This window comes from Colobus angolensis, unplaced genomic scaffold (assembly GCF_000951035.1).
Source record: "Colobus angolensis palliatus isolate OR3802 unplaced genomic scaffold, Cang.pa_1.0 Scaffold180, whole genome shotgun sequence".
NCBI classification, from domain to species: domain Eukaryota; kingdom Metazoa; phylum Chordata; class Mammalia; order Primates; family Cercopithecidae; genus Colobus; species Colobus angolensis.
Genome location: NW_012114933.1, coordinates 5,535,587 through 5,548,377, shown reverse-complemented (window position 1 = coordinate 5,548,377; position 12,791 = coordinate 5,535,587). Strand labels below are relative to the sequence as shown.

General features: G+C 39.3%; 1 protein-coding gene across 2 annotated transcripts in view; it reads left to right on the top strand.

Moving 5' to 3' along the window:
* Positions 1–2,272: 2,272 nt before the first annotated feature.
* The window catches only part of PPAP2A (phosphatidic acid phosphatase type 2A), a 63,604-nt gene continuing 53,085 nt past the window's right edge, over positions 2,273–12,791 (top strand). The window contains exon 1 of one of the 2 annotated variants that reach the window (XM_011939367.1): positions 2,273–2,679. In XM_011939367.1, coding sequence (XP_011794757.1) covers positions 2,530–2,679 — 150 coding nt within the window. In that variant the 5' untranslated portion in view covers positions 2,273–2,529. The remainder of the gene's footprint in view (positions 2,680–12,791) is intronic. The other variant, XM_011939368.1, reaches the window with a different exon arrangement.

Here is a 12,791-nt window from a genome sequence, read left to right as displayed (position 1 = left end):
CGGGCTGGAGTGCAGTGGCACAGTCTCGACTCAGTGCATCCTCCGCCTCCCAGGTTCAAGCAATTCTCCTGCCTCAGCCTCCTGAGTAGCTGGGACTACAGGCGCCCGCGACCTCGCCCGGCTAGTTTTTTGTATTTTTAGTAGAGACGGGGTTTCACCGTGTTAGCCAGGATGATCTTGATCTCCTGACCTCGTGATCCGCCCGTCTCAGCCTCCCAAAGTGCTGGGATTACAGGCTTGAGCCACCGCGCCCGGCCCTGAGTGAGGTTTTTAAAGGACAGGTTCCCCTTCTTCCAATCATATCTTCCTTGCTGCAATTCTAACCTGTTAACCTAGCCAGATCACTTGTCTCCATGGGAGGCCATATATTCCCTAACTCTAGAAAGAGATAGCTTGTGTTGGAATCCTGGTTCCACTACTTTCTAGTTTCAGCAATGTTCATCATTTCTCTAAGCTTAAACAACGTTATATGAAAAAAGCAAGTAGTGATAATACCTACTTTACAGAGGTGAGGTAAGGATTGAGTTAATCTATGTGGCCTAATTCCCAGCATGTGCAAGCATGCAATACATGTTTGCTACAAAATGTATGTACCTTGAAAACTTCTTGCTCATTCCCTTTGTGCTCTTGTTGCAATTCTCATGCTTTCCTGCCTTCCTCTACCACTAAATGGTCTCCCCGTGCTCCTCCCTATTGCCTGTGTTTTACCTGTCATTTCAAGTTCAACTCAGTTGCCTCTTCTTTAATAGTCTTTTCTAACTCCTCCAGTTTATGTTGAGCTCTGAATTCCTATAGGTCCTTCTATGCAATTTTAGTAATTATATTCCTATTTTTATGGCATATTTCTGCCTTTTATGGTATTTCTTCTTAACTTTACATGTAATAAAAGAGTTGTGGAATTACTATCTCAGTCAAGATACAGAACAGTTTCATCATTTTCCCCAAAAAATCTGCCTTGGGATTTCTTTTTAAACAATTTACTGGGTATACATTCTTTTTCTGCATATACAATTTAGGTTCTTGAATTTAGTATTTGTTTTATACAAATTTGTCTTCCCTAAGTATGGCTTAGTATTGCGCATACAGTGAGTGAGTAGATGCTTGAATGTTTGAATTGTATAAAACAAAGCCTAAAAGCATGGTAAATTTGAACTTTTTTTTTTTTTGAGATGGAGTCTCCCTCTGTCGCCCAGGATGGAGTGCAGTGGCCGAATCTTGACTCACTGCAAACTCCGCCTCTCGGATTTACGCCATTCTTCTGCCTCAGCCTCCCGACTAGCTGGGACTACAGGCGCCCGCCACCTCGCCCGGCTAGTTTTTTGTATTTTTTAGTAGAGATGGGGTTTCACCGTGTTAGCCAGGATGGTCTCTGATCTCCTGACCTCGTGATCCACCCGTCTCAGCCTCCCAAAGTGCTGGGATTACAGGCTTGAGCCACCGCGCCCGGCCTTGAACATCTGAAGAAGTCACTAATTTAAATTATTTAACTTTGATCTTTCAGAGTCATTTTATTTAGGTACAAAATTTCAACTGAAAATTTTTTCAGTATAACTTGTTAAAAGTGGTTTTGGAGACTTGCCAGGGCTAATAAAACCGGGTGTTTGTCTTTGCAAAAACAAAAGGCTTTTTCTTTCTATTTTTATTACTGAATATATACTTATGGTTCCTATAATTTTCTTTCTCTTTTTTTTTTTTTTCCTGAGGTGGAGTCTTGCTCTGTCGACCAGGCTGGAGTGCAGTGGTGCAATCTTGACTCACTGCAACCTCTGCCCCCTGGGTTCAAGTGATTCTGCTGCTTCAGTCTGCCCAGTAGCGGGGACTACAGGTGTGCACCACCACGCCTGGCTAATTTTTGTGTTTTTAGTAGAAATGGGGCTTCACCATATTGGCCAGGCTCGTCTTGAACTCTTCATGTCAAGTGATCTGCCCGCCTTGGCCTCCCAAAGTGCTGGGATTACAGGCATGAGCCACCGCACTTGGCTTGGTTTCTGTTGTTTTCTAGCCCTATTAGTTTAAATTCTAATGTAGAAAAATATTTAAAAATTCTAATGTGAAGCAAAGTTCTACATGTTTCTTCTCCTGGATGATATTTGGCTGTTATGATATTAATTACTGAATTTATTGATGGAATTTTGCCTTTTTTCTTGAACACAGTTCAATATAAAGCAATTCAATTAAAAACGAATTAACTACAGATTGCAAAATGGAAAACCTTCCTGTTTTCTCAGCTTTATTTTTCCATGGGCCAATTTTGCTCTCCTTGTAGAAGTCTCTTTTATTGGTTATTTCTAAAATCGGAGGTCAATGCAAGTAATAGTATTTATACTTGGAAAAAGTTGGGGCTGATGTGGACAAGCAAATGATGCTGCATGATTTTCTTAATCTTTGCCCTTGGGTATAATGGAGATCCATCTCCAGAGAGGGTAAAATATGGCTAGGATTTGCATCCCATTCAGTAGACTTTACTTCCTAATGAAGTGAATTGAATTTAATCATGTGTGTCTTTTTTTCCCTTCCCCAACAGCTTCCATGCCTATGGCTGTTCTAAAATTGGGCCAAATATATCCATTTCAGAGAGGCTTTTTCTGTAAAGACAACAGCATCAACTATCCGTACCATGACAGTACCGTCACATCCACTGTCCTCATCCTAGTAGGGGTTGGCTTGCCCATTTCCTCTGTAAGTAAATTAATAAGTAGGTAGTGATGGGTTTGTTGTGCTAGAGGTTGGATGAAGTATGGAGTTGGGGCGGGGGTAAATCCACAGTACTGTCTTCACCAGTGTTAATATGGTGAATGATTGCTTGAGGAATATACCCACTGTTTTAGTCCAGAGGCAGTGTTTCTCCAGTTAAAGGTGGGTGTTACCCAGCACAACTTGATGTCATTCTGTAAGAATGATACAGTGATTATTTTTGAATAGGAGAGTCTTTTTGAGTCATTTGGACCAACTCCTCTCAGTAAACAAATGAAGAAACTTAGGTCCAGACACTTGTTAAAGCCCAGTAAGCTATCGTATGGCAGAGCTGAAACTAAGATTATGCTTGCTTTATCATACTGTTAAGTGGAAATTGAGGCCATGAAAAAGGAAAATGTTTGCATGTTAAATTTGAGAAAACAAACTCAGCAGAAAGATCACAAATATATATGCAGAATAAAATTATCAGAATACATTAAGATATGTCACTGTTGGCTGGGTGTAGTGGCTCACACCTGTAATCCCAGCACTTCGGGAGGCCGAGGCGGATGGATCAGGTCAGCAGTTCAAGGCCAGCCTGACCAACATGGAGAAACCCCTTCTCTACTAAAAATACAGAAATAGCTGGGCGTGGTGGCGCATGCCTGTAACCCTAGCTACTCAGGAGGCTGAGGCAGGAGAATTGCTTGAACCTGGGAGGTGGAAATTGCAGTGAGCAGAGATCACGCCATTGAACTCCAGCCTGGGCAACAAGAGCGAAACTCTGTCTCAAAAAAAAAAAAAAAGAAGTCACCATTTCTTACTTTGTACTGTCCTTCGGATAGTTCATCAGTTTGTAGGGTAATACTGGGTTTCACTGTTTTAAGTAATTAAAAACTGTCATTCTAGGTTAAGATTCACAAACTAGGTTCAGATTGCCACTTGGGATATTATGCCTACTTTCTTTACCCTTGGCTCTCATTCCTAAGTCTTGCCATTGTCATTTTATGTGACTTGAAACTAGAAGGGAAGGAGCAAGGTGAAGATTTACCTCCTTGAGTGTCTGGGCAGTGAAGCATATCACACCATATTTCTCCTCTGGCCACCTGTCTTGTTACTTGGCTGTCCTAGATATATGACTTACAAAAATTTAGTGTCTCAGTAAACTCAGCAACCTTGTCCTGCTATAGGACTGGCTGGCTTTTCTCTCTCTATTTTGCTCCCAAATTGGCTAAGAATAATAATCTAGTTGTTTGTTTTTCCAGTTTATGTATCTGAGTTCATTTTGTCTTTTTGTCTGGTAGATTTTTTTCTAATGACCATCAGCTCAGTATTTTGAAGGTGAAGGGGTCCAGTATTTTATTATATTCTAAGAGATACAAGTATTAATATATTCTTATAATTCTAGTTTGATTATAGCTACTTTTATGGGAGTAAAATGATAGAAAAATCTAGCATAAAATCTAGGATTTAGTTTAAGGAGATACTTCTTTTTCTAAAAAATAAATCCCACCATAACTGGTTACTTAAATTTTAGCCATTCAACTTAGGAGAAACTGTGTGCAGGGAAGTATTGCCACTGGATGACAATAGACGGTGTTACTGTACTATATGAAGTACTAAGTAGTTGTGGTAGCCATGATTTTGAGCAACTATTGCCAGATAAAGTTTCTTTTTTTTTAAAAAAACTTGCCCCTGTATTTGAGGAGATAATTGCTTGAGAGTGAATAAATTAATTGTAATAATAATATATATATATATATATTTTTTTGAGATCGAGTTTTGCTCTTGTCGCCCAGGCTGGAGTGCAGTGGTGTAATCTTGGCTCACTGCAATCTCTGCCTCCCAGGTTCAGGTGATTCTCCTGCCTAACTCTCCTAAGAAACTGGGACTATAGGCGTGTGCCGCCATGCCCAGCTAATTTTTGTATTTTTTAGTAGAGATGGGGTTTCACCATATTGGCCAGGCTGGTCTTGAACTCCTGACCTCAAGCAGTCTACCCTGCTTCAGCTCGGGTTCAAGTGATTCTCCTGCCTCAGCCTCTCAAGTAGCTGGAATTACAGGTGCTTGTCACCGCACCCAGCTAATTTTTGTATTTTTAGTAGAGATGGGGTTTCACTGTGTTGGCCACCTGGCAACATGCACCTGGCCCATAATCTTTTATTAATTAAAAAAAAAGATTATAAAGTAGAAAGAGAAAATAAATAGCCCTTAGTTCTACTACCTGAAGACAACTACTGGTGGCATTTTGATGTTTCCTTTAGTTTGACAGTTTTTTGTTGTTGTTGCTGCTGCTGTTTGTTTTTTATTTTTATTTTTTTTGAGATGGAGTCTTGCTCTGTTGCCCGGGCTGGAGTGCAGTGGCACAGTCTCGACTCAGTGCATCCTCCGCCTCCCAGGTTCAAGCAATTCTCCTGCCTCGACCTCCCGAGTAGCTGAGACTACAGGCATGCACCACCACACCTGGCTAATTTTTGTAGTTTTAGTAGAGACGGTGTTTTACCATGCTGGCCAGGCTGGTCTCAAACTCCTGACCTCAGGTGATCCACCTGCTTTGTAATCCCAAAGTGCTGGGATTACAGGTGTGGGCCACCACACCTAACCTAGTTTGACAGTTTTTATGTCATTGTGAGCACACTACAGATTTAGTTTTGTGCTTTGTTTTTTTACTTATCTTTATAACAATTTTTTTTTAAGTTATAGTATTATAATATCAAACAGCTTAAATAGCAATAAGGCTAAATTTTTTTTTTAAGGAGTGGAAAAAGAGTATCAATCTTTGAGTTCTTGGGTATTAATTCCTGTGAGTTTGCTGTTAGAATTGATCTGGAAAAATATTTTAATGCCAATGATTTATTTATTTGTTTGTTTTGAGATGGAGTCTTGTCCTGTTGCCCACGCTGGATTGCAGTGGCATGATCTTGGCTCACTGCAACTACAGCCTTACCCCTCTTGGTTCAAGCAATTCTCCTGCCTCAGGCTCCTGAGTAGCTGGAACTACAGGCATGTACCACCATGCTCGGCTAATTTTTTGCGTTTTTTTTTTTTTTTTGAGACGGAGTCTCACTCAGTTGCCCAGGCTGGAGTGCAGTGGCACGATCTTGGCTCACTGCAAGCTCCCCCTCCCGGGTTCACGCCATTCTCCTGCCTCAGCCTCCCAAGTAGCTGGCACTACAGGTGCCTGCTGCCATGCCCGGCTAATTTTTTGCATTTTTAGTAGAGATGGGGTTTCACCATCTTAGCCAGGATGGTCTCGATCTCCTGACCTCGTGATCTGCCCGCCTCGGCCTCCCAAAGTGCTGGGATTACAGGTGTGAGCCAGCGCACCCGGCCAATTTTTTGTATTTTTAATAGAGACAGGGTTTCACCATATTGGTCAGGCTGGTCTTGAACTTCTGACCTCAGGTGATCCGCCAGCCTTGACCTCCCAAAGTACTGGGATTACAGGCATGAGCCACCAGTCCTGGCCTAATGCCAATTTATTTTTAATTAAAGAAGTAGTATTTGGCCAGTTTCTGGGCCTTAAATGTGCTTGAATGTGCAGGAAGGGATTCTTGCAAATTCTTAGGGCAGATTTGTTTGTTTTAATAGTTTGTATATAACATCTGTTGTTATATATAGAAAATAACTTATTTCTATAAAATGAATTATTTTTGCTTAATGTAACTTTAATATAATATGCCTTATAATTTGATCAGAAATAAGATTTCGGGTGATAGAAAATCTGTATTTTAAAGTAGTGATTTATTTTTACAATGCGGGGTTCATAATTTTTTTAAAAAATATATTCTTTACTGTTTCTTCTTTAGCTATCCAAAAAGGTGCCACATTCAGAAAACTATAGATTTCTGCATTATTTGGCTTTTACATTTTTGTTGTTGTTGTTGTTTTTGGATTTTAATGATCCATATTAGATTTGACAGCAGACTTTTTTTTTTTTCATCATTTTTGGCTTTGTGTAGCTCTACCTTCTCCCTTGATAATTTGTTATATATTTTTATAAATTCTTATGTTTCTAGAAAAAGGTAAGACTTTTTGTATGCAAACTTTTCAGAGTAATGTTAGTAACAATAAAGTTAGTATTAAATCCATATGTTGCAGTGAATAATATAGTTTGTCTAAATTTAAAAATTTATAGTTTCAGGATACAAAACTTGCCTATGTTTAATAGGCTATTTTAAGTTGACTTGAGTACCGACTGTAAGTAGTTGCTTTTCTTAAGTCATGATTACTGTATGACATAACCTTTTAGCAAAAATATTTAGCCTAAAATAACAGTATAGCCAGTGCTTGTGACCAACTTATAAAACTCTTTCTAAAGAGTGATTGTATTATTCATGGTGACCTAAAACTGGAAATGTACATGGATGTTTGTGAAAAGGGCTTGATCACTTTTTTTTTTGAGGTGGAGTCTCGCTCTGTTGTCCAAGCTGGAGTGCAATGGTGCGATTTCAGCACACTGCAACCTCCACCTCCCGAATTCAAGCGATTCTCCTGCCTCAGCCTCCTGAGTAGCTGGGATTACAGGCACATGCCACCAATACCCGGCTAATGTTTATATTTTTAATAGAGATGGGGTTTCACCATGTTAGTCAGGCTGGTCTCGAACTCCTGACCTCATGATCTGCCCACCTCGGCCTCCCAAAGTGTTGGGATTACAGGTGTGAGCCACCGCGCCCAACCAAGGCTTAATCACTTCATATATTTTATTTTATTGTATTATATTTTTTGAGATGGTGTCTCACTCTTGCCTAGACTGGAGTGTAGTGGTGTGATCTCAGCTCACTGTAACCTCCGCCTCCCGGGTTCAAGTGCTTCTCCTGCCTCAGCCTTCCGAGTAGCTGGGACTACAGGCCCGTGCCACTATAACTGGCTAATTTTTTGTATTTTTAGTAGAGATGGAGTTTCACCATGTTGGCCAGGCTGGTCTTGAACTCCTGACCTCAAGCAATCCACCCACCTCGTCCTCCCAAAGTGCTGAGATTACAGGTGTGAGCCACCGCATCTATCCACTTTATATATTTTATAACTTAGTGAAAAACAGATGACTACCTCAAAGAAAAATGGGGAAAGGGCATGACTAGAAAGCTGTCAGGAGAAGAAAATTGTCAAGAAATATAAAGAAATGCTTTAACATTTAACATTTCTTAAGACTTAGTCTTAAGTTCATATTAAAGCAACACTGAGAACACAGTTTGGCCTGTCACAGTAGCAAAGGTAAGGACTTTCCCAGCTTATCAAGCATAGAAAACAGGTGTTCTCATACACAAATCTGGCAGGAGTATAAATTGGCATTAAAAAGAGTGTATTGTTGGACCTATAAATTATAGCGGAAGGAATTTATCCTGGAAATAAGTTTCATGTAGAGAATGAGTTACAAGACAGTTGATTACAGTACTTTTTATAGAAGAAAATTGGAAATAAATAATTTAGCCGTAGGGGACTGTTTTATGATTTATTCTAGTGATGAAATATTATATTCATTTCATAATTTTTGATAATATTGACATGGGAAGATTTTTGTAATAATTGAGAGTAAAGGGAGAAGAATAGTAATGGTTCTCTCTGAATAGTGGGATTATTAGTATATGAGATATTTTCTTTTTTTTTTCATGTCATAAGTTTATTGACAAACATATCTAGTATGCCATGAGTTAGAGTTTGATCCATTTCCAGAGGCTGTATCTCTTAAAATGCTCTTCCTATCTGTTAAGTGGGTGAACTGAAACATCCTTATGATTTAAGCAGTTGGTGTCTTACTATAAGGAAGGGTGCAGCAAATGCAGATCCAAAGTACAAACACATCTTAACTAGTAACGCCCACTTGTTTTCCACTGAAAATGTCAAATTCTTCCCAGGGCCCTCCTCATAGTGGCTCCTACGGACCACAGAGGTTGTGAACCTCCGGATGCTGTGGCCCAACATAGCGCTGCTGGAAGCTCTGCGAAAGGTGCAGAGACCGAGGACGGATGAAATGGCGGCACCTCACCAAGACCGAGATATTTTCATTTTATCTCTTATATTTTCTGTTTTTTCCCCTCCTTTGAACATTGTTTTTTCAAATAAGGAAGCCTATTTTTATTTTTTAAAAACCGATTAGCAATTTTTCTGTTTTCATTTTCATATACCTGAAGTTTAAATGCCTTAACTATATACCCATTTTTACATAGTATTGTGGAAGCTTATCTGTTATGTGTGTGGATTTTGTCTGTTTCTAAGAAAGTGCCGAAAGAAAAAAAAAAAAGATACAAATAACTGTATTTTGAGAATTCACAGTAAATCAAACTTCACTCCTCGTCCTGTGGCTCAGCAGCTTATGTAGCTGAGTAGGCTTTTTGGAAGTGATTGGTTGTCTGTGAACCTGAGTGTACCTACACATACAAATGTAACTCCTTGAATGTGGAAAGTTTGTCTTGCGTGTTGCAGCATGCTATAATTCAATTCTGACATTAACTGCCTGGAGTTAGCATGAGACTCCACGGATTTCAGGTCATTGTCCCCAATAAGACTGCTCTCACTGTAGTTTTCAGGTGCAAATTTGAAGTTCCCCAGGTTGTAACTCTGGGGGTTCCTGTGACCCTGTCAGGTTCGGTAATTGGCTAAAACAGCTCATAGAACTCAGGAAATCATTTTACTTATGATTATAGTTTTATTATAAGGAATCAGAATGAGCCAAATTAAGATACACAGTCAAGGTCTCAGGGTGGGGGACAGCCTGAATGTAGAGCTTTTCTGTCCTCTCCCAGTGGCATCAAGATGTGTCACTTTCCTGGCACATCGATGTGTTCACCAACCAGGCAGCTCCTCCAACCTTCAGTGTCCATTGTTTTTATTAGAGTTTTATTATGTAGTCATGATTGATTGAATCATTGGCCAAGCAATTGAACTTGATCTCTAGTTCCCCTCACCTCCTTGGAGATTGAGCTGGTTTAAAGCCCTGTCCCTCTAATCACATGGTTAGTGTGACCAGCTCCCATCCTGAGTCATTCATTAGCCTAAACCCAAGTGTGAACCAAGGGGCTTAAGAATAACAAAGACACCCCTATTACTCAGAAAATTCTAAGGTTTTAGAGTCTCTCTCCCAGGGACAAAGGCCAGATTCTTCGTTGTAGACTCCAGTCTCTGTACTTTTTACTCTGTAGCCTTGGTACCTTGAAAGTGTTTAAAGCACTCAGATGTTGGTTTGATACAATTTAAGATTTTTTAAAAAGTTTTCATTTTTTCCTTTCAATCTGCCAACCCAAGTTTACTTAGGAGTTGGAGACTTTCCATCTAATACGGGTTTCTATTGTTGAAAAAATTTATTCTGATACTTGTTAAAATGATTAAGGAAAACTACTCAAGACTATTGCACCTGGGGTGGAGAACTCAACTCTGACTACAACAAGGAGAAGGGGGGATTTATGGGTGAGGGGAATCAGTGGATGGAAAATCATGAAGAGGAGACATCAAGGGTAGGAGATTCTTGTTAAGGCAGGCCAAAGATTTATATATCAAAGGTGGGGGATGAGGAATTTAATCATATATCAAGGGTGTTCAGATATCAAGGATAAGGGGCTTCTTGCTAAGCTGACTTAGCAGGACTTTTGCTAAGACTGGGCCTGTCCTGTCCTTGCACACCACACAAGGACAGGCTGACATTAAAGGCCAAGGTTGAGGCCTAGTTGAGAAGAGGGTTCACAGCTGGTTAACTAATGTTTGGTCAACTAAAGAGCCTTTGTCACTGTCTATTAAAGATGAACTTTATCTTAAGTGTGCATTGCATAGTGAGTTAGTAGCTCATGGTAGAAAAACATCTATGTAAACATATCTTAATATGCAAAAAATCTTTGTCCTAGGTTAATTCAGAAATATGCATTATTTAAATCCCATTATGTCTCCATTTAATAGACCTCTCCATTTAATAGACCAAGTATTGGTCTATTAAAATTCCTTTAGGATGTGGATTGTTACAGTTTTTGGTTTGGGATTTTTGCAAAGTCATTCTAAGTGTAAAAAATACAGAAATGGAAATAGCCTGTCAACCCAAAATTTCTAATAATGTAGTTTTTTTTTTGAGACAGAGTCTCCCTTTGTCACCCAGGCTAGAGTGCAGTGGTACGATCTTGGCTCACTGCAACCTCTGCCTCCTGGGTTTAAGCAATTCTTATGCCTTAGCTGGGATTACAGGCACGTGCCACCATGCCTGGCTAATTTTTGTATTTTTGGTAGAGATGGGGTTTCACTGTGTTGGCCAGGCTGGTCTTGATCTCCTGGCCTCATGTGATCCGCCCACTTCGGCCTCCCCAGAGTGCTGGGATTACAGGCATGAGCCGCTGCACCTAGCCCCTAATAATGTACTTTGAATTATCCTTTTCTTTTTTTTTTTTTTTATTATTATTATACTTTAAGTTCCAGGGTACATGTGCATAACGTGCAGGTTTGTTACATATGTATACTTGTGCCATGTTGGTGTGCTGCACCCATCAACTCGTCAGCACCCATCAATTCATCATTTATATCAGGTATAACTCCCCAATGCAATCCCTCCCCCCTCCCCCCTCCCCATGATAGGCCCCAGTGTGTGATGTTCCCCTTCCCGAGTCCAAGTGATCTCATTGTTCAGTTCCCACCTATGAGTGAGAACATGCGGTGTTTGGTTTTCTCTTCTTGTGATAGTTTGCTAAGAATGATGGTTTCCAGCTGCATCCCATAGGCATGGGCAAGGACTTCATGTCTAAAACACCAAAAGCAACGGCAGCAAAAGCCAAAATTGACAAATGGAACTAAATTAAACTAAAGAGCTTCTGCACAGCAAAAGAAACTACCATCAGAGTGAACAGGCAACCTACAGAATGGGAGAAAATTTTTGCAATCTACTCATCTGACAAAGGGCTAATATCCAGAATCTACAAAGAACTCAAACAAATATACATGAATTATCCTTTTCAACTGATATTGTTTGTGTGTTAGCATAATAAAAAATGTCTAGCTTTTGTATACCATTAAGGATGTGTATTTTTCTGGCCTTGATTACTCAGATTTTTACTATAAATATTGCTAGTGTAATAATATATGGACAATATCCACAATTTTAAAGGATAAAATACGACTTTTTAAGAAATATTAAGAAATATTTTTTATTATTTTTGGTAGTCTAATTGCTCCTAAGTTAATTTTAAAAAATCACTTTTACTCCCTTTATTAACACCTGAGGGGAAATAACACAGGATATATTTTTTGGGTTGAATTGTTATGGAATACCACATTTGTAAAGTTTGGGATTTGATAATGTTTTGGAAGATGAGGGAGATTATTTACTACAGATATGTGGATTTTCTGAAGTTCTTTGTTTTTGGTACATTGTTTGAAAAAATAATGTTTTTTTTTAGGGAGGCTGCCCACAAAGCAGGTAACCGAGGTATAATTTTTATTATTTTGAATAGCTTACTTAAATGGTAATAAGAAATTGCTAGTCTTGAGGAAGAAAGAATGAATGGGTTAATATGTTTATTTTTATAAGGTGTAAAGTAATATATAAGTAAAGTGTTCTTGTGGCAAAGTGGCTTTAGAATTTTACCCTGCATGGCAGAGGAGATTGGAGTTGGTTAGGTTTTATGGCATGGCACATCTTTCTTGCTGCCCTTTTCCTGTACCGGTGCAGGAAGCTGGTATCCAAACAGTCTGTTGCTCACATTTGTTTGTCATTTCTCCTTTGTTTTCATGGGAACATAGGTGCTGTGCTGCCATTTCTTATTTTCACCTCTATAGGCAGTAAGACAATAATCTTCACTAGAGTAGGGATGGTCTGTATTGCTCACGATTGTAACCTTAGTGGCACGTAATAGGTGTTTAATAAATTGAGGTAGAAAATTTTATGAAAAACTGCAAAATGTGAAATAGAATAAGATTGTTGTTTATGTTTGATAATGACTACTACCATGAAAATTCAGCTTAACTCTGACCATATTTCCAAGTCATCTCTTACCTCATTAAAACAGTTTTTTGGGGAGTGAGAGGGGGAAGGAGACTTATATTGAATGCGTATCCTGACTGGAGATATGTGTGTGTGTATGTGTGTATACTATACATATATATGTGATATATATAAGATAGCACCCAAGGGGAAAATATAT